This window comes from Hyperolius riggenbachi, chromosome 11 (genome assembly GCF_040937935.1).
Source record: "Hyperolius riggenbachi isolate aHypRig1 chromosome 11, aHypRig1.pri, whole genome shotgun sequence".
Classification (NCBI taxonomy): Eukaryota; Metazoa; Chordata; class Amphibia; order Anura; family Hyperoliidae; genus Hyperolius; species Hyperolius riggenbachi.
Window position 1 is genome coordinate 19,622,522 of NC_090656.1, and position 21,517 is coordinate 19,644,038.

The window sequence follows — 21,517 nt, forward strand, 5'->3', positions numbered from 1 at the left end:
TATGACACTTGTGATAGTTCAAGATAGTTCAAGATTAAAAACAATTAAAAAAAAGAACCATGTTGTCCTAAATCACCTTGCTGTTACAGTCATGCCCATATGAGTAAATATGTATACAATATATTATGAAACGCACCCAATGTTATCAATAATGTGTTGGAATATGAATGCGCCAACCTAATGGGTTCAAATCTAGAACCCACAGGTGGATGAACCTGGGTTCAGAGTGGTGCTAATGAAAATGACTAGTGAATATGTTAGGGCCAGAACCCGGAGTCTGGCTACTTCGGGTTCTAGCTGGCCAAAATGCGAATTGGCCAATGTCAGAATTGAATTAATTCCAGCTGCTCCAGCTCCTCCCCCTGCCTCCCTCAACGTGTCTGCCTGTCTTCGCCCCCCCCGTGCCAGTGTCCTATACACATCTTCCCACTGAGTCCCCAATATCCTCCGCCCCCCGCCAGTTATGAGAGCGGCAGCGCGGGGGGGGGGGGGACTTAGCGGTTGCTTACCGGCGACAAGGCAAAAGAGCGGCAGTGTGGGGTGGAGCCTAAGGAAGAGTACAAAAATCTGTCTTCTCTCCTTGCTCCCCTCGACGGCTCTGGCTCCAGTATCCCCTACCCACCTTCTATTTCCCCGCTACAAACGGTAACCGGGAAGTGGGCGAGACAGGGTGGGTAAGGATGCTGCCCATGGTGAGAGGTGGGTACGGGGGGAGGAGCCAGAGCCCCGGACTCTAATTACTACTCACCATTGGCCCGACTGGTGAGAGGAGGGAGGCAGGGGGAGGAGCCAGAGCCACTTCAATTCATTTCTTACATTGGCCGCTGTAAAACAGCCAATTAGCATTTTGGCCGGCCAGAACCCGAAGTGGCCAGACTTCTGGTTCTGGCCATAACAAATATACCCTTTAATATAGAAGCTCAAAAACAACATCCATATTGTGAAAATCCACATCTTAAGTGTTTGGTGCAAGAAAATACATCAATAATTCATAAATAGTGGCAAACTGCAAAATATAAATCAACGTAATTCTGGATCCACACGGTGCGTTCGCGCACTCGATTTCCCGCTCGATTCCCGTCAATTCCCGTCGATTCGTTTATTTCCAACATGTCCAATTTGGATTTCGATGGATCGTTGGGTTGATTCGCATGCAAAGTATGCCAAATTGACCTAACGATCCATCGAAATCCAAATCGGACATGTTGGAAATAAACGAATCGACGGGAATTGAGCGGGAAATCGAGTACGCGAACGCACCGTGTGGATCCAGCATAAGAGCAGCCTATATAGGAAACCTGCATGAGAGGAATAGGAGAATATGCTATAAAGTGGAGATACTTAGCCCAGGAAGGGTGTGGAGGTCGGGCAGCGCAGCAAAGGAGAGACTGGGATCCCCTCAAGACAGTCCCACTAGTTCCGCGGGCGTCACCCTGCGTTCAAAGGAGAGAGGATACCGCTAGTTGGAGAACGCAGTTAATGCGTTTAAAGAGAACCAGAGACGAAGCACTCTCATGTATCTTACCATATAAATTAATGGGAACATGACAGTGAACACCTACTCTGCTCTTTGTTTCATTCTTCACTGCTCAATCTGCCTTTTATCAGTTCTGATAAGAATCCCCGACTGAGCATTCAGTCTAGCTTTGCCCCGGATAGATTACAGCTGAGTCAGACTTCTGTGATGTCTTTTCAAGCCCAAGCCTGCTCCCTTCTGGCTCTGATTTCCTTCTACGAGGATACATAACAGGAAAGCAGAACCACAAAGAGGCAGGCTTGGGCTAGAAAAGACATCACAGAAGACTGACTCAGCTATAATCATTATGGGGCAAAGCTAGACTGAATGCTCAGTCCTGAATTTTATCAGAGCTGATAATAAGACTGAGCAGTGAAAATGAAACAGAGAGCAGAGTAGGTGTTTACTGTCATGTTCCCATTTATATATATGGTAACATACAGGAAGGTGCTTTGTCTCTGATTCACTTTAAACACAAGTAAAGAAAGAGGGTGTGTGCATAGGAGCTGCCGCTCATCACCCCGGAAGTGACTTCGCTGTGCTGTGCAATGCAGGAAGTCGGCCGCTAAGAAGCGTAACCACACTTGGAACGCAAGCGGCCAAAGCAGGAATCAGCCAATCCAGATGACAGCCCGTCTAGCCCATAGTGCACTGGTTTGGGCCCTAGCACACTCAGAGCACTTGCAGGTTATTTTGCCTACTTGGTAACACAAATGTAAGTGGACCTGAAGGAAAACAGAGAAATGCACCTTGTATGTATTTGTCTAATTCCTCCTCATTTGTTACTAATCACTTCTAAGACTCTCTCATCACCGGGTGGCGCTGTAACGCTGACAGACCCCTGCATCTTGGTCACGTCATATCACGTGATCAGATGTTATCGGGACCCAGAAGACCTGTCGGAAGTTCAGAGCCATCGGTGGAGGCAGGGCCGGTGCTACCATAGAGGGAAAGGGGGCAATTGCCCCAGGGCTTGTAGAGGCCCCCAAGGTGTCCCCCTCCAACTTCATTGTTGTTCCCTGTGGGTCCCCGAAGAGTCTTCAGCAGAATAGCATCTCACCTGGTCCGGCTCAGGGGCCCTGGGGAGAAATTTGGCTGCAACAAAGGGCCTCTACTGCGGCTTTTTGGTTGGGGGCCCTGGGTTAATTTTGCCCAGGGGCCCCATTGTTACTATATCTGGCCCTGGGTGGAGGAGAAGCCGTCCAGAACGGGTAACGTTTGGCTGCACTAGGCAGAGATATGCTGACAGAGGCTCACACTGCACCAGCAGCTTTCAAACAAAACATTTTGCTTGAGGCTGCTAATGGGTTAAGAGCCTCCATTGGAGAGATGAGCCGGAAATCAATCAGTTGAGGATAGTTTCCGTGGCTGCGCTACATGCAGTGATGTAGTCACGAGTCCCTGAGGACTCAAATTCATGATTCCAATGAGGCTTAATTGCCTCTGCTTTGCGGCTGGATGACAAGGGCTTAGTTACCCATAAGTGCGTGCACATGTCCTATTGGAGGCGTTGCAAGCCTCACTACGCGCACTTCCTCCTTCAAGCCAGAAGGAGGAAGAGCGCGGTGGTGAGGCTTGCAACGCGTTTTGGTCGTACCAATGGTCTAGCACCATACAAAATAAATGGAATACAGTTGTGGACATCAAACTTGGAGAAGGACTTAGGAGTACTTATCAACAAGTTAAATAATCGTACTTAATGCCAAACAGCTGCAGCTAAAGCTAATAAAAATTTGGGATGCATTGAAAGGGAAATAAAAACTCGAGATGCTAGCATAATATTGCCCCTGTTTAACTCTCTAGTAAGGCCACGTCTGGAATATGGAATTCAGTTCTGGGCACCACAATACAGGAAAGATATTGCAGTCTTAGAGCAGGTGCAGGGACGAGCAACAAAATTGATACGTGGGATGGAAGGTCTCACTTATCAAGAAAGGTTAGATAAACTGTGTTTATTTAGCCTAGAGAAAAGACGCCTTAGAGGGGATCTAAGTAACATGTATAAATACATCAGAGGGCAATATAAAAGCTTGGCGGATGAGCTTTTGTCCCTAGGCCTTCTCAAAGGACTAGAGGACATGATCTGCGCATGGAGGAAAAACGTTTTAGCTGTTTATTTAGGAAAGGGTTCTTTACAGTAAGAGTGATTAAGATGTGGAATGCATTGCCACAGGAAGTAGTTGTGGCAAATTCTATACCTGCATTTAAAGGGGGCTTAGATGCTTTCCTTGCGTTGAAAGACATCCATGGCTACAATTACTAGGTAATGCCTAATGATGTTGATCCAGGGATTTTATCTGATTGCCATCTGGTGTCGGGAAGGAATTTTTCCCTTTAGGGGCTAATTGGACCATGCCTTGTAAGGGTTTTTCGCCTTCCTCTGGATCAACAGGGATATGTGAGGGAGCAGGCTGGTGTTGAACTTTGTTCTCTGGTTGAACTCGATGGACATATCTCTTTTTTTCAACCCAAATAACTATGTAACTATGTCCAATAGGACGCGAGCAAGCTGTTTGGAGTGCAGGGAGGACAACGAATTAGTCCTTAGGGACTTGTGACTACTCGTGAGCCCATCACTGGCTACATGTGACCCTCCCGCCACTTCTCCCCCACCCAGGAGGAGTGGAGGTTTCCCAGCTTATCTGATGACCCTTTCAATCAGTGAACTATCCAAATTCGATTGGAAGCTGTGTTGGGGGCATTGGACAGATAAACCTGGAGAAAATCACAAAACTGCCACACGCTAGGTACACGTACGGGATCTTACGGCTGACGGGTTTGATTCAGTCAGGCAAAACCTCTGACATTGCCACGCCCCCTCATGGTTGTCAAGGCTTTTCCTCATGATTTATATCTAAAGAGGAACACTGAGTGTCTGTAAATTAGGTTATATATTATCTGTGGACAGAGCATCTTTGAAATGAACTGGATGGATAGTCGAGTCAGGCAGAGCGGTTTTGGCCTCAAATGATTTCTCTTCTATGAGTGACACAATTATTTCTCTGACATTCAAGCAGTGAACATGAACTATCAGCAGTTTCAGCACACAGTTGTTGTTGGGTTTTTTTTGTACCTTTTATAATCATTTGTAGTGAAGCAGAATTGTCTGTCTAGACTGTGAATGCTTTGGAGTTGTCTGTCCCTATGTGTCCGTTTCTAGTTTATTATGACCAGGATGAAAACTTCCCTGTTAGCCAGTTAGTTTCTGAGGGTAGTGTAAGAGTCTATGAGGTAATACCCTCATTTAAAGGGATACTGTAGGGGGGTCGGGGGAAAATGAGTTGAACTTACCCGGGGCTTCTAATGGTCCCCCGCAGACATCCTGTGTTGGCGCAGCCACTCACCGATGCTCCGGCCCCGCCTCCAGTTCACTTCTGGAGTTTCAGACTTTAAAGTCAGAAAACCACTGCGCCTGCGTTGCCATGTCCTCACTCCCGCTGGTGTCACCAGGAGTGTACTGCGCAGACACAGACCATACTGGGCCTGCGCTGTGCGCTCTTGGTGACATCAGCGGGATTGAGGACACAGCAACGCAGGCGCAGTGGTTTTCAGACTTTAAAGTCTGAAATTCCAGAAGTGAACCGGTGACGGGGCCGGAGCATCGGTGAGTGGCTGCGCGGGCACAGGATGTCTGCGGGGGACCGTTAGAAGCCCCGGGTAAGTTCAACTCATTTTCCCCTGACCCCCCTACAGTATCCCTTTAACCACTTCCAGACGACGCTGATTAAAATCTGCTCCGTTTTGCATCTGTTATCTCTGCCAGGGCGTAAATTTCATTCCTGCCTACTTCTACATCCCCGTCGGTATGACGACATAGCTCCTTGAGCTCGTCAGGAGACGATTTTATTGGCTCCTGACCCCGTGATCACTGTGAGACAATCACATTGATGACAGGGTCAGTAGCCAATGAAATCGGCTCCTGATCAGCTCAGGGAGCTCTGCTGTCAAAGGGATAGTAGAGCGAGTGGGCTACAGCGACGGGACATCGGAGTGAATGGCGGTAGCGGCGGGTCAGTCCGACAAACTGCCAGAGGGAGGCAGAGAAACCTCTTTTGTTCCGTTCTCTCTGCTCACTGCCCGGGGGTAGAAAAGTTAGACCTGCCGGAGAAGGCTTCAGGTCCTATCAAAATGCATCATCCCGACTTGCAGGAGACAGGAGCTGTTTCTATTGGCTTCTGCTCCTGTCAGTCATAGGTAATTGTCTCTGCTTGTCTTAGTCACGCTGGCTTCCCGCAGGATCGTACAGTCTCCGCTATCATTTCACCACATCAGAGGTGTCTGTAAAATGTCAGGCTTTTACGTCATGATCTATTCTTTTTTAATTGACATTTACTGACATTTCCTGAAATTTGTTGAGGTATTTACTGCACAAGTCGGTAATTTACCTCACTGCTCGGTAACTTCAGTTTTTCATGCGGTAACGGCCTTTATAAAGTGACATTTTCCTAAGTGCTCAGTAAAGTCAGCTGTTTTTAGCATTACCAAATGCGGTATTGCTTTATGAATCGAGGCTTTTGTAGTTCTGACTTAAAGCGGAATTGAAGATCATATTAAAACAGTTTCACTTAACCGGGGCTTCTGCAAGCCCCGTCCTGTCCTGCGCCGGTCCTCCGCGATCCTCTGTTCTCCCGCCACCAGCTACTTTCGGATTCGCTAACAGGCCACAGCGCCTGCGCGGCTCTGACCACGCATATCCTCCTTCCCATTACAGTCCGCAATAGCGCTTTTGCAGACGGGAACACAGAAAAAGGGATTCACTTGACAGGGCTGCGCAGTTGCAGTGGCCCCTCGACTTAGAAGACGAGAAACAAAACTAGCTGGCGGCGGGGATTGGAGGATAGTGGTGGACCGGCTCAGTACAGGACGGTTGGCTGGGGGCTTGCAGAAGCCCCAGATGAACGAAAATGTTTGTTTTAATATTATCTTCAGTTCCACTTGAAGCCAATAATTTCCTTAACCTCTTCGAGCCTCCCTGGTCTACATCGATCTGCTAAAGCTGTGTGAACGTCCAAACTGAAAAGAGATGAAATGCCATCATTGATCGCTGGTGCCGGACGGTAACTAGTTTCTACCAAAATGTTTGATTGTCTGAAGGCCAAATTACAGACCGAGAGAGAGAGACATCTATTATAGATTCTATTATAGATTCCCCTATTATAGGTCTATGTTTACCCTCTAGTTTTGGAAAGTACGTAGCTAACATTGGTAGGATAACCTTCAGTATAATGCTGGGTACACACGTTCCTGCACACGATTCCCGGGCGCTCGATTATTTCCGACATGTCCGATTCGCGTTTCGATGGATCGTTAGGTCGATTTGGCATACTTTGCATGAGAATCAACCTAACAATCATCGAAACGCACTCGAAAATGCTTGGAAATCGAGTGGCGCATCGAGTGCGGGAACGCACCGTGTGTACCCAGCAAAGACGAGCAGGGCTCAATATTGACCTTAGCTTTTTAGATCGCTGTCCAACAGTTTAAGAATATTTTTTTTTTTCCTCCTCTGCCAGTAAAGCCTTGTACGTGATGTATGGAAGAGATGAATTGCCCATACCTTGCTTCTTTCTGCTTTATTTCCTCAATGAGTCAACGGGTTACAAGAATAACTGACACTTTTCTCTAGTTTGAGTATACAAAAAAAAGTATAGGGGCACAATTATTCTTAACACACCTAGAGGGGGAGGGACAGATGGGCTATACGTTTTTTGAGGAGCGATCACCTTAAGCTGGATCCGAGATAAACTTTTACTCATTGCATAATTGTGTTCCTTTCATATAGTTTATAGGGCATTCCTCCCGCCCAATACTTTTTTTGTTTTGTTTTAATACTCTAATTCCCTATAAACTAAGCCTCTCCCACAGCTTTTCACAGTACCTTGGCACTGTAGCAAGGGCTTATGGGAGCTCAGTCTGGGCAGGAGGAGGAGTAGAAGGTTACTAGCCAGAGATTTCAGAGGGGAGGAGGAGAGGGGACTGAATTTACACACAGGCAAGCTGATAGCATCTCCAGCCCTCAGTCTGTGACAATGTGACAAACAGAACATGGCTGCCCTCATTGTATCACAAGAATAAATGATCATAAACTGTTGAAGCTGTTTGCAGCTAGATATGCTGTGTAAACTATCTAAACTTTAGATAAGACATATACTGTATAACAAGTTACTTGTTATAGTTAGTTTTTCATCTCAGACCCGCTTTAACATTGGCAATTTTTTTTTATCTGTTTGTAGGGGATCCTGGACATCATAGTGCTGGGCTCAGGTGGTGACGGGGACAGAACCATCTACGTCTTACAGAACAACTTCGAAGCTGACGCGTACTTCGTCAAAGTCATCGGTACGTTCAGGACAAACGCCAGTGTCTTCCCACCACCCCATTTACTCGTTGCATGTGAAAATCTAACATTATGTTGTCTCAAACAGCTGAAATGTTGTTTCTATGCCAACCAGAATCATTTGGGCAGCAGTTTTAGAAGCAACATATGTTTTATAAGGGGGTTTGTCGTCTTGTTTTAAACAGCATGTGTCACCTTGTCACTTATTGTTGCTGCTTGATCGTGGAAAAACACCCACATAAGTCAATGCTGGGGAGATACTGGAAGGCAGCGATCAGGCGTCACTGTACGTGATCCTCTGAAAAGCAACGCCTGACGGCGAGCAGAAGCTGTAGTGCGGAGACATTTAAGAGAAACCGTAACCAAGAATTGCACTTCATCCCAATCAGTAGCTGATCCCCAACCCCCCCCCCCCCCCCCCCCCCCCCTTTCCCATGATTTTTTTTTTACTTTTTCACAAACAGATCATCGGGGGGGGGGGGGGGGGGGGGCTGATATTGTGGTGAAACCCCTTCCACAGTGTGATGTCAGGACCATGGTTCTGACATCACACTGTGGGAGCCTTGTTGCAATGTGGGAAATAACAGCTGTTTACCGCTGGGTCCAACTGCCAAAAAAACAAGCAGCATCTCCTTCCACTGACATCACCTGCCACCAGTAAAAATGTCACCATGTGATAAATGTCAGAATGTAAATCAGGGAGAGGAAAGATTTTACAATGAGCAAACACTGACTAAATCATTTATACATAATTATTGTAAAAATGAAGCCCTTTTTAATTACATTATTTTCCCTGGAGTTCCTCTTTAGAGTGTCACTCCAGGATGAAAAATAAAGACATGAGTCGGGCAAACACGGCGCAGGAAATGTGAGCGCACTAGGCACAGCCATAGGCCGTATTGAGAATTACAGCTATAGCGGCACTTAGGCAGTAATTTGGGCAGCGTAAAGAGACGGAACCCGAATAAGGATAAAAATAGCGTTATTCAGCCTCCAGCAATAGCTGGCAGCCGAATTACGTCTTACCCCCTGTGTCCATTGCGGCCTGGAGCGGGAATAGTTTGGTGTTTGACTGAAGTTGCATGCTTGTTAAAGGATACCCGAAGTGACATGTGACATGATGAGATAGACATGTGTATGTACAGTGCCCAGCACACAAATAACTAGGCTATGTTCCTTTTTTTTCTTTCTCTGCCTGAAAGAGTTAAACATCAGATATGTAAGTGGCTGACTCAGTCCTGACTCAGACAGGAAGTGACTACAGTGTGACCCTCACTGATAGGAAATTCCCCTTTTTTACCTCTTTCTTGCTCTCAGAAGCCATTTTCTGCTAGTAAAAGGGTTTTATAGTTGGAATTTCTTATCAGTGAGGGTCACACTGTAGTCACTTCCTGTCTGAGTCAGAACTGAGTCAGCCACTTACATACCTGATATTTAACTCTTTCAGACCGAGAACGAAAAAAGGAACACAGCATAGTTATTTGTGTGCTAGGCACTGTACATACACATGTCTATCTCATTATGTCACATTTCACTTCGGGTATCCTTTAGAAGTGTGTGATTTAGACACTTCTGATGCATGAAAGATCAGCAGGACAGCCACACAACTGGTTTTGTTTAAAAGGAAATAAATATGGCAGCCCGCATATCATTCTCTTTAAACCTCCTCCCGTAATGCATTGCGCATGCTGATAAATCCACGTAAGCGTGACCCTAATGAGAACACTCTCTCCATTCTTCTTCTCTCCTGAGTCTATGCTGGCAATCAGTCAGAGAAGTAGGAATAGGGGATGATGCAGAGAGATTGCTGGGAAGAGTTCAGCTCACCCTGGATTGCTTAGCACCACCTAGAGGACAGATACAAGCAGTGCTACTGTAGTAATTGCTTATGGGACAGAGGAGAGACTGACGAGGGGTGTTGAGTTGATAACTAGAATAAAGTGTTCCAGAGATGGTTTTGCTAAGTGAAGAAATTGAAGTTTGCTCTATTTATCGATCTCTCCCTCCAAATTATTATTATTACTATTTATATAGTGGCTACATCTTCCGCAACACTGTACAGAAGACAGTCATGTCACTGACTGTTCCTCAGAGGAGCTCACAATCTAATCCTACCATAGTCATATGTCTATGTATGTATCATGTAGTGTACGTATTAGTCTTGGGCCAATTTGGGGAGAAGCCAATTAGCTTATCTGGATGTTTTGGGGATGTGGGAGGAAACCGGAGTGACCAGAGGAAACCCACGCAGACACTGGGAAAACATACAAACTCCTTGCACATGTTGACATGGCTGTGATTCGAACCGGGGACCCAGCGCTGCAAGGCGAGAGCGCTAACCACTACGCCACCGAATGCCATTTACAGCTCCAGCTATCTCTACCTCTCTCTCTACCACTCTTCTTCTATCTCTTCTCGCTGAATCTCCTCATCGGTGTCTGCCGGCAATCTGTCACAGAGGGAGTGAATGGGTGTGATGGGGAAATTAATGATGTTCACCTTACTCTGGATTGCTTGAGTGACATCATCATTTTCTTATGCTGCAGTGTGACAGTTAGTGCAACAGGCCAGGATGGCAGCAACTTGAAATTGAAAATCAGTTACTATGAGTGTGTAGACCAGGCCTGGGCAAACTTGGCCCTCCAGCTGTTAAGTAACTTCACGTCCCACAATGCATTGCAGGAGTCTGACAGCCACAGTCATGACTTATAAAGGCAAATGCATTCTGGGACTTGTAGTTCCTGCCTGAAAGGAAACGTTTGCCCAGGCCTGGTCTAGACCCATTTTCTGTCTCAGGCAAAGCTACCTCTAAACCCCTCCCCTTTCTCACATACATACTGTATACAAAACTCTGCAGAAAGGGGAGAGGATGGATGGAGTAACAGCAGCCAAGGGATGCACCACGGGACACATTGAAAAACCGTAAGACATCACAGAGACACTGCAAATTCTGGGATATACCATGCTGGGAACTTATCAGGGAGGAGGAGGAAGCCCTCCGTGTTTCGTGGTATTGAGACAACTTCATCAGGAGCAGTGGGGGAGGGAAGCACTGAAGCTTCAGTAGAAATATTTCGGAAACCGTCCATATACTTTTAAGGATCACAAGCAGTGAAAGGAATACGGAGGTCATCATCTTTGTTTTTTTCTAATAAATATCACATGCTCTTGGGCTAATGTATAATAACATTCATTAATGCTATTAAAAATCTCTGCAATGCTACAAACCAACACCCCCCATCTCCACTTTCTTTCATCTTCGGTTTCTTCCCCACAAGCCTTGTTCTTCATTCCATCCCCCCATCCTCTGTCATCTAAGCTGTCTCTCCCTTCCTTCCTTCCGACTCCTCTACCTCTGACAGCTTTGCGCTTGCAGTCATGCACACAGGATTAATTAAAAACGAGGCAGTCCTAGAATGAATGCCTTTGCACCTATTGTCTTGCTTTGTGAAAGGACCCAGTGAAGGGAAGCCCTTATCTTCTCCTTAAAGTCTCCGCTAATTTGCCGCAGAGACCGACACAGACGCGTCTTTGGCAAAACTCAGAAATTCCTTTGAAATATGCGGTGACGGAGTCTTATCGAAGCATGGAGGTTTAATCAGACGCTCGCTGCCTGGTCTAGCCGCGTGTCTTGGCAGGGAGCTGAATCTTCGCCTAAACAGATGTTTAGCGAGTATTAAAGGGGCCGGGGAGATGATAATTGGTCATCTGTTGCTGCAAAGCTTTGACTTCAGTCTCAGAAGCAGACGGGAGGATTTCCCTGAATGGGCAATCTGTCACCGGGAGAGCAGGCCTGCAGATTGCTGTCTATGACCCACATCCCTCGACCTGCGGCCGTCGGAGAACTAAGAGTGCCAGCAAGCCCTGGGGGGGCCTCCAGACCCGATATACAAAGAGCCAGCACCTCGACAGATGTGTAGGATCGATCCCACCTGCGGAATGTATGCATCGGCGCAGTTGCCCCAGCTGAGCGAATAGGGTGAGAACGGAGAAAGGTTTTACTTCCTGTTCTTGTAAGGCAAAAACTGAGAGGAGAATTCTGGGTAACTTTTACACCTGTTTGCATAGGTTCAAGCAATTTTCCATAAAAAAATTATAGCAGCTGCAGAGTGAAGTTGAAGGATGATATTTAAAGAGGAACTGTAGTGACAATAATCTCACAAATATAAATGGGAAAGTTTGGATGTTTGTTAATCACGCAGCAATGGCTGAACGGATTTGAATGAAATGTGGCACACACATAAAACATTACCTGAAGTAACATATAGGATACTTTTTACCCCCATAACCAAAAGTGGGTGGAGCCTACAAAAGCCAATCAAAATTCACCTATTGATTTTCAAGGGGAATATTTAATTGCAGAGGCTGTGTGAAGGTGTCCATGCATTAGCAGATGGAGCAGCAGACTTGATCAACAGTTAGATCCTCCTGTGATCGGATCTGATCAGCAGGGCCGGCGCTACCATAGAGGCAAAGGAGGCAATTGCCCCAGGGCCCCAGAGCCTGTAGGGGCCCCCAGTGGCTACAAGAGGAAAAAACATTTTTCAAAAATACCTTATAGTTTTTGAGAAAATCGATTTTAAAGAGGATCTGTAACATCAAAAGATCCCCTGAGGGGTACTCAGCTCGGGTGGGGGAAGCCTCCGGATCCTAATGAGGCTTCCCACGCCGTCCTCTGTCCGACCGGGAAGCCTCATTAGGATCCGGAGGCTTCCCCCACCCGAGGTGAGTACCCCCCAGGGGATGTTTTTGAGGTTACACAGTCTCTTTAAAGTTTCAAAAGAAAAAAAATACACATTTAAAAACCCACCGATTTTAGCGGTTAATAGCAAATCCACCTTAAATGCTAGAAACCCTAAATTTGCAGGAAATATTAAAGAGATCATTGGAAATAAGAGGAAAAAAACTATTTTTCTAAAAGACCTTATAGTTTTTGAGAAAATCGATTTTACAGTTTCGAAGGAAAAAAGTATACTTTTGAATGCGGTAAATGTCACTTTTAGTAGCAAACCTAACGGTAGTGTAATTTTACATGTATCAAAAGAAAGAGCAATACATTTCCTGACGGGGTTTCCAAACAAACACAGACAAACACAGAACATTTATATCGCGCTTTTCTCCTGGCGGACTCAAAGCGCCAGAGCTGCAGCCACTAGGACGCGCTCTATAGGCAGTAGCAGTGTTAGGGAGACTTGCCTAAGGTCTCCTACTGAATAGCTGCTGGCTTACTGAACAGGCAGAGCCGAGATTCGAACCCTGGTCTCCCATGTCAGAGGCAGAGCCCTTAACCATTACACTATCCAGCCTCCACCCACTTCCAGGGGGTCCATACGCAGCCGCAGCGCTTTAGCAGTGTAGTTTTGCCTGACCTTTATACTGACACGCTCCTCCTATGTCCCCTGTCTTCTCTTCATTACTGCTGATCGATTCTGCGGGATATCGATGCCATAAGTCAAGTAATGTCTGTATGAATGATAAGTATTCAGAGGTTAAATTGTTGACATCCGGAAGTTTGACTATTCTTGTAAAGTGCCCAGTGTCTTTAGGGTGAGACGTCTCCAAGGGGGGAACCGCCCAGGTGTTACATGTCTTGTTGCTCCTGTTCTTACATTAGTGGCCATACCTCTTGGACCATGGCTGAGAAACTCTGCATTATTTTTGCTGTAATATCTTCAAATTCTACACTCGTAATTCTGTTATTTTAATGCTATTAAAGATGTTCATTGCATTTTAGTTTTCAGACAACTCTGGATGTTTACATTTCTCCAGAAACTCTTTTGTTTTCGTTTTTAAACACTAGATATGTGCCTTTTTTGTACTGTCACTAAAGGTGGGCACTAACTGTCCAATTTCTAGCGAAAAATTGTTCGAGCGATCAGAAATTCTGATTGGATTGGTTGAAAATAATCTCAGTTGATGGGCATAATCGATTATGAACGATTATAAAAATAGTCGTCCGATTGGATTTTTGTCAAACCAAAATGTGGATTTTCTTGATTGGTTGTGATAGATAGGAAGCAAAGATTGGTTCATTGATGGTGTACTGAACGATTTTTCTTCCGATCAGAATTTCTGATCTTGTCACTTAACTGTCTCTTCAGAGGGGCTCACACTCTAATATCTGCCGTAGTAATATGTATGTATCGTGTAGTATATGTTTCATAGTCTAGGGCCAATTTAGAGGGAAGCCAGTTAACTTATCTGTATGTTTCTGGGATGTGTGAGGAAACTAGTTTGCTTGGAGGAAACCCACGTGGATACGGGGAGAATATACAAACTTCATGCAGATAGTGCCCTGGCTTGGATACGAACCGGGGACCCAGCGCTGCAAAGCTCGTATTTCATAGCTCACATTTAACTGTGCTCTCTGCTGGCTGCATGGACTGATTTGCGTCTGATGATTCAAGGTTCAAGCACTTTATTGTCATTGTGTAACACAGAAAAATTACTTTTCATGACAACCCCACGGTGCATATAGGGAACATAGTGATAGTAACAAAGGTAGAAAGAGAAGAAATTATACAAGTATGCCAGGTATTACATATATTTAAACAATTTGTACACAGTGATAATTATTACAGAGAGGATTCAGAGTTTATCAAGTTTATGGCGGATGGGAAAAAGCTGTTTTTCAGTCTGTATGCGGATTGATCTAAAACGTTTTCCTGATGGAAGGAGCTCAAACAAGGCGTTTCCAGGGTGAGTGTTGTCCGTGATGATGTTTTTGGCCCTTCTCACGCTCCGAGTCTTATACAAAAGTTCCAGTGATGGTAGTTCAGTGCCAATAACGGCTTCTGCTAATTTAACAACTCGCTGCAGGGCGTCTCTAGTAGCCTTCGTGCAGCTGTTGTACCAGGCCGTCATGCAATTGGTCAGAATGCTTTCTATAGTGCATCTGTAGAAATTAACCAGCAGCTTCTGTGGGAGGTTAGCGCTCCTTAGTTTTCTCAGAAAGTAGAGGCGTTGTTGTGCTTTGCCAGTTAGAACTAAAGCATTGTCAGCCCAGGACAGGTTCTCTGTGATGGTGACTCCCAAAAATTTGAAGCTGGAAACTCTCTCCACAGCCTCTGCATTGATCATTAGCAGTAGGTGAGTGGTCTTTTTGGTGGTCCTAAAGTCCAGAGTAATTTCTTTGGTCTTCTTTGTATTTAATAACAGGTTGTTAATGTCGCACCATGCAGTCAGGTTCCTAACTTCTTCTCTGTATGCAGCTTCCTCATTGTCTGATATCAGCCTAATGACAGTCGTATCATCTGCAAACTTAACAATTATGTTTGAGGTATGGATAGGCTGGCAGTCATGGGTGAAAAGTGCATAGAGGAGAGGGCTTAATACACAGCCCTGTGGCACGCCAGTGCTCAGGGTAAGGGTGGAGGATGTCTGATTTCCTAGTCTGACAGTTTGAGGGCGATTAGTAAGGAAGTCCAATAACCAGGTACATATGGAGGGAGCAAGACCTAGTGCATGGAGTTTGTTGGTCAGCTGGCTAGGTACAATGGTGTTAAATGCTTAGCTGTAGTCAACAAAGAGCATCCTAATATAGGAGTTGAGCTTTTCCAGGTGTGAGAGGGCAGCATGGAGAGCTGCACAGATGGTGTCCTCCGTCGATCTATTTGTTCGGTAAGCAAACTGGTGTTGATCTAGATTTGCTGGGATGGAGGCCTTGATGTGTGTGGCTACCAGTCGTTCAAAGCACTTGGCGATGACAGGGGTTAGAGCAACTGGTCGGTAATCGTTAAGACAGGTTATCCTAGGATTTTTTGGAACTGGCACAACGGTTGTAGATTTAAGGCATGATGGGACTACACCCAAGAACAGAGAGGTTGAATATTTGTGTAAAAACTTTAGCTAGTTGACCAGCACAGTCCTGGAGCACACGTCCTTGCACACCATCAGGATATCACTGTCATAACAAATACGTGTCATAACAAATACGTGTATATGGAAGGAGAGGACAATATTTTTACTATGTTAGTGCTCTTTTTTCTGCCGTCCAGCTGCCGTAGGTTTGACGCTTGTTTTCGGTATCACTTTAAGATTTCTCTTTCCTCTCATTTCTCTTCTCTTTTTGATAATCACAGAGAAGCGGGTTGTAGCAGGTATCTGATTTCTTGCTTCTACCTTCTTCTGTTCAGATCTTTCCCAGTTCAGAGCTTTCTTTGCTAATTTCTGCTCAAATGATGCGGAGAAAGTCAGATTCCCTCTAGCTGATTCCAGAAGAAAGGACGTTTTCGGTATGTTTAGGCATTTAAATGAGAGCCAGCCGAGCATTAATAAGCCGGCTGCAGTTTGACAGATAACCAGCCTGAGATGTGCGGAGGCCGTGTGTTTATTCCGAGGTGTAAAATGCCCTAACAGGTACTGTTCATAAAGGAGGCGTCAGCTGATCAGCAGAAAAAACACAGTTGTTTCTGTAGAACTAATGACGCTTCTGATCAGCAGATCATCATATTCTTAAAATCAGAGGGTGTAGCTAGGGTTTTCAGCTCCTGGGGACAAAGACAGCTTTTACATCCCCACCTGGACAGTCCTGCGTAAAAAAAATGGGCGTGGCCTCACCTCAGAATGTGAACGTGGTAATGGGTGGAGCCAAAGGTACAAATGCTGTTTAGATACAGAGCATCTTTGAAGCTCCCGCCGGGGCTCCCCATTGGACCACTGTCTGAGCCAATGAAAATGGACCAGACAGTGGACCAATGGGGAGCCCCGCAGGAACTTCAAAAATGCTTTGCCAGTGCTAGACTGTGAGAGACTGTTATTACAGTGACCACATACACAGTAATTACACAAAGGGAAACTTGCGTCCAGAGGCAGCGGATGTCTAGCGGCGGGAGGTAAATTGGGGTGAACTGCGGGGGGGGGAGGGGTTTAGGCTTTCGTTGATGTGCGGCACGCCCCACGGGGAGCTATGGGGGTCTCCTTATTAAAGGAGACCTCCAGGATTGCAGCAGCGACAACGTGCGTTAGCTGGTTTAGACCTGCTCTTTGCAAGGACTACGTTAACACTCATGTCTGAAAAAGAACTATTGGTTAGCGTGTAAAGAACTTGCTGGGCGCACCGAGCAAGTTCTTTACCGCCCAGTGGGTTGATGCCAGGGAATAGGATTAGGCGATACACCCATCGCCTAATTAGGGCTGGTTCAGATGGACGCTTGTGCAGCGTTTTACCGCCAGCGTTCAGGGCTTGGCGTTAAACGCTCCCATTCAAGTGAATGGGAGCGTTTGTACCAAGCTTTTACGCGCGTTTGCACGAACGCGGCGTTCGGGTCCCGATTTTCCCTGCCGTTCAAGGAGTCCCTGTAAGCTACATGTAGCTTCCAGGGGCGGTTAACCGCGACGGGTAATGCCCCCCTAGGGGAAGAAAAAACGCGACTGCATCCGAACGCAACGCGAACGCTGCTGAAAGCTCGAACGCATCACCACCGCAACGCCAACGAACGCAACGCCTCTGAACGTCCGTCTGAACCAGCCCTTATAGAACTCCCCAGCATTTAGAGCTGGTGAGTTCTGTAATAGGATATGGCCCGCCCTCTTAAAAATAGTTCCTGCACTTTGCCGCTAATTTCTCACGTAGAAAAAAGAGAATACCTGGGCATCTGTATTGCAGATAGAGATGTTGCTAACATCAAATTTTCCATTCGCGAACGCGAAGTTCCGCAAATGTTCGCGAACCGCCATAGCCTTCAGTGGGCAGGCGAATTTTGAAACCTACTAAGACGATGGAAAAGTTGTTTCAAGGGGTCTAACATCTGGACTGTGGCATGCCAGAGGGGGATCCATGCCAAAAGTCTCGCCAAAAATTACGGAGTTGACGCAAAATCAGGTTTTAATCCCTAAAGGGCAGACATCACATCATGCACAGCTCTGAGTGTCAGTGGGCTGTGGAGTGTCTCACACAGAGAAATGCAATAGTACTTCCAGAATACAGTGAAATAATAATGCACTTGAGTGGTTCTGTGCCTGCAACTTAATGAGGCAACAGCAGTAGTGTGTACACAGCTCTGGGTGTCGCTGTGGAGTGTCTGACACACAAAAAACCACAGGAGACCGATGTTCTAGCCCTCAAAAGGGCTGTTTGGGGGGCTTTCACAGCAAGTGAGGGACAAGAACACAGGCCTAGCTAATGCTTTCCCTACCTATCTGCAGCAAGTCTGTCCCTGCTCTCACTAACAGTCAGCAGCCAGCAGAGAATAAATCCAATATGGCCACCGCAACTTCTTTTTAATAGGGGGTGGGGGGAGCCCAGGAGGGGGTGCTAGCTGATTGGCTGCCATGTGTCTGCTGACTGTGAGGTAAGGGGTCAAAGTTTAGTTCCATGATGATGTATAGGGGGCGGGTCGAATGTGCCAAATGTTCGCTGTCCACCGCGAACAGCGGAAATTCGCCGTGAACTGTCAGCCAGAGAACTGTTCAGGCCATCTCTAATTGCAGCAGATTACAGACTTGAAAAGAAGAGCAGTTTGTGATCATGATCAGTTTTAGACATGCAGAGCTGACAGCTGATTTAAATGGAAAGAATCATTATAACCTTAAAGCGGACCCAAACCAAACATTTTTTTTATTAAAAATATTTAGTTGCACCACTCTGACACATACAAAGATAAATAGCACAGCTCCAATACTTATTTATAGCATGTTTCACCCTCAAGGTGGAAAATTACTGGGTTACACATGGCGTCATCCTGTAAATGTCACAAGTATGGATGCGTCGGGGTCATGCCACTATTCCCTATAAGTGGAGCATGTGGATTTAACATGTGCGAGAATGTAAATTACCGGCAATCTCCGGAGCCCCGTGTTAAGTCAACGTCCCCCAGACGCATTTTCATACAAATTACACAGCCAAATCCATAGACGGGCAGCTCCTCGACCTCGTGTATCCCTGACACCTTTTACTGCAGGTTAATGAAGCAGCGCCATGGCAACGCGCACTAGCGAGATGCCCGTGAGAAGAAAAATATACATTATGTGTAATTGCTGTGCTGTGAGGCCTAGCATTATGGTGGAGAGGGCCGGGCCGTGGTGCCCTTCTGAAGCCAGAGATATGGCACCGCTCTGATCAGCGTTAGCTCAGGCAGCAAGGAGGCCACAGAGCTAAAGACATAACTGCACACAGCTATACCGCCACACACCGCTCTGATCAGCGTTACCTCAGGCAGCAAGGAGGCCACAGAGCTAAAGACATGACTGCACACTATACCGCCACACACCGCTCTGATCAGCGTTACCTCAGGCAGCAAGGAGGCCACAGAGCCAAACACATGACTGCACACTATACCACCACACCGCTCTGATCAGTGTTACCTCAGGCAGCAAGGAGGCCACAGAGCTAAAGACATGACTGCACACTATACCGCCACACACCGCTCTGATCAGCGTTACCTCAAGCAGCAAGGAGGCCACAGAGCTAAACACATGACTGCACACTATACCGCCACACACCGCTCTGATCAGCGTTACCTCAGGCAGCAGGAGGCCACAGAGCTAAACACATGACTGCACACACTATACCGCCACACACTGCTCTGATCAGCGTTACCTCAGGCAGCAAGGAGGCCACAGAGCTAAACACATGACTGCACACTATACCGCCACACACCGCTCTGATCAGCGTTACCTCAGGCAGCAAGGAGGCCACAGAACTAAAGACATGACTGCACACTATACCGCCACACACCGCTCTGATCAGCGTTACCTCAGGCAGCAAGGATGCCACAGAGCTAAACACATGACTGCACACTATACCGCCACACACCGCTCTGATCAGCGTTACCTCAGGCAGCAGGATGCCACAGAGCTAAACACATGACTGCACACTATATCGCCACACACCGCTCTGATCAGCGTTACCTCAGGCAGCAAGGAGGCCACAGAGCTAAAGACATGACTGCACACACTATACCGCCACACACCGCTCTGATCAGTGTTACCTCAGGCAGCAAGGAGGCCACAGAGCTAAACACATGACTGCACACACTATGCCGCCACACGTCCGGCTCTGCTGGAAATGGGGAAAACTTCTACTCACAACAGCAGCCTTTCATCCTGCACTTCCTGTCAATGCCGGTTCTCTCAGGAAGCAAGGTGAAACCTTTGCATCAGGCGCAGAGATTACAGGGGTGGCATATATTTGTACTGTGTTTAACCTTCAGATCCTTCTGTTCTAAACATTGATTTGACTGACAATGTTATAACATACAAACAGAATGAGGTAGAGATATTTTGTTTTCAAATGTAAGTGTCATCCAGATACATTAATTAAAAGGGATCTTGCAAGGATTGTGAGGTGTTTAAGGCTAATAGATAAGACCCTTAGTTTATTTGGACTCATGTTTAGATTATGAGATGGAGAGGTTTTTTTTACAGAGGGTTGCAGTGCTCCTATGTGCCCCAGTGTAGCGCCAGCTATGCTTCCAACACACACTCTGAATAGGGTTCTAGAGCCAGACATTGGGGGATGGCCTATAGAGGGGTCATTGCATTTTTTTTTTTTTGGATGGGGAGAGAGGCTTAGCAAAGGATTTTATAAGACTAACCTATTTTTTCCTTCTCCACAGTGCTCAGTGGTATTTGCTCAAATGACTGTCCTAATAACGTCAAGGTAAGTCGATCATAGATTGTATGATGTATTGCACAGCATACACTTCACCACCAGGGACACCACCGCACCCATCGGGCACTGTCACATGTCCCCCAGCTAGTGTATCATTATGGCATTCTTAGGGATGCATGGGAAATTCACCTAACATGGAAGTCTCCACTGACACAAAGCGTGGGGACCATGCTAACGGGTGAAAGCCACTGTCAATCATGTAGCCAACAGCTGAGTCATTTATTCCTATGCTGCGCCCATCCCATAGAGAGCTTAAAGGGACTCTCAGCACCTCTCATGGGCATGCCTTTAAGCCAAGCGACTTCCAACAAAGTCGTGCTATGACCCCTCTGGAGGAGCCTCTTGCAATGGCCATACGTGTCACTTCCTCTTCCTGCTTCATTCAGTGATGCACTTCTCTAACAGAGAAGACAGGGGTGACCCGGAAGTTATAACATAGCCAAGATGGCAGCCGTGATTTGTAAATTGAAATCGAACTATTTGGTATAGAACAGCGATTCAGGCATCACATGAAAGAGGAGAGTACAAGCTACAGAAAGGTTTGCATCTTCAAGTACTTTGCAGTACTGGTCGGAGTCTTAAAGGCATGTCCATGAGAGGTGCTCGGAGTTTTTGATTAGGTTATGCACTTATAGCACTTACAGCAATATGTAGTTGTTGCACTCCCTTATCTGTGCACCATTCCTATCCATTTCTTTTACACCCGTGATGATAAGCAGACAGATAACTGATGACAAGTGAGGGGGTCCTGCAGCTGCCTCCTCTGTATAGTGTAGGGTACAGACAAAAAGTAAGAACAACAACTTTATATCTTGACCGTCCCTAATCTATTGTAAAACATTATAACTGTAATAAATACCCATATTGATTGATTGATTGATTACTGATCTGGCCACATGATCACAGTTAGCTTGTTCATTGTGTAAGTTATTCTTTTTAGGAAGTGGTGCTGTGTTTGCAGCCAGTGGGCAACCCTTGCATCTGCTTCAGGCTGGGAATGGGGCGGGTTTTTCAGGCTGCTGCATGCTGATAGTCACAACACTGGCATATG

General features: G+C 46.3%; 1 protein-coding gene across 1 annotated transcript in view; it reads left to right on the forward strand.

Annotated features, from left to right (window-relative positions):
* Positions 1-21,517, forward strand: part of ITFG1 (integrin alpha FG-GAP repeat containing 1) — a 383,915-nt gene that overhangs the window by 267,340 nt on the left and 95,058 nt on the right. Inside the window, exons 12-13 of the mRNA XM_068261311.1 lie at positions 7,750-7,855; positions 20,411-20,454. Of these exons, the coding sequence (XP_068117412.1) occupies positions 7,750-7,855; positions 20,411-20,454 (150 nt within the window). The remainder of the gene's footprint in view (positions 1-7,749; positions 7,856-20,410; positions 20,455-21,517) is intronic.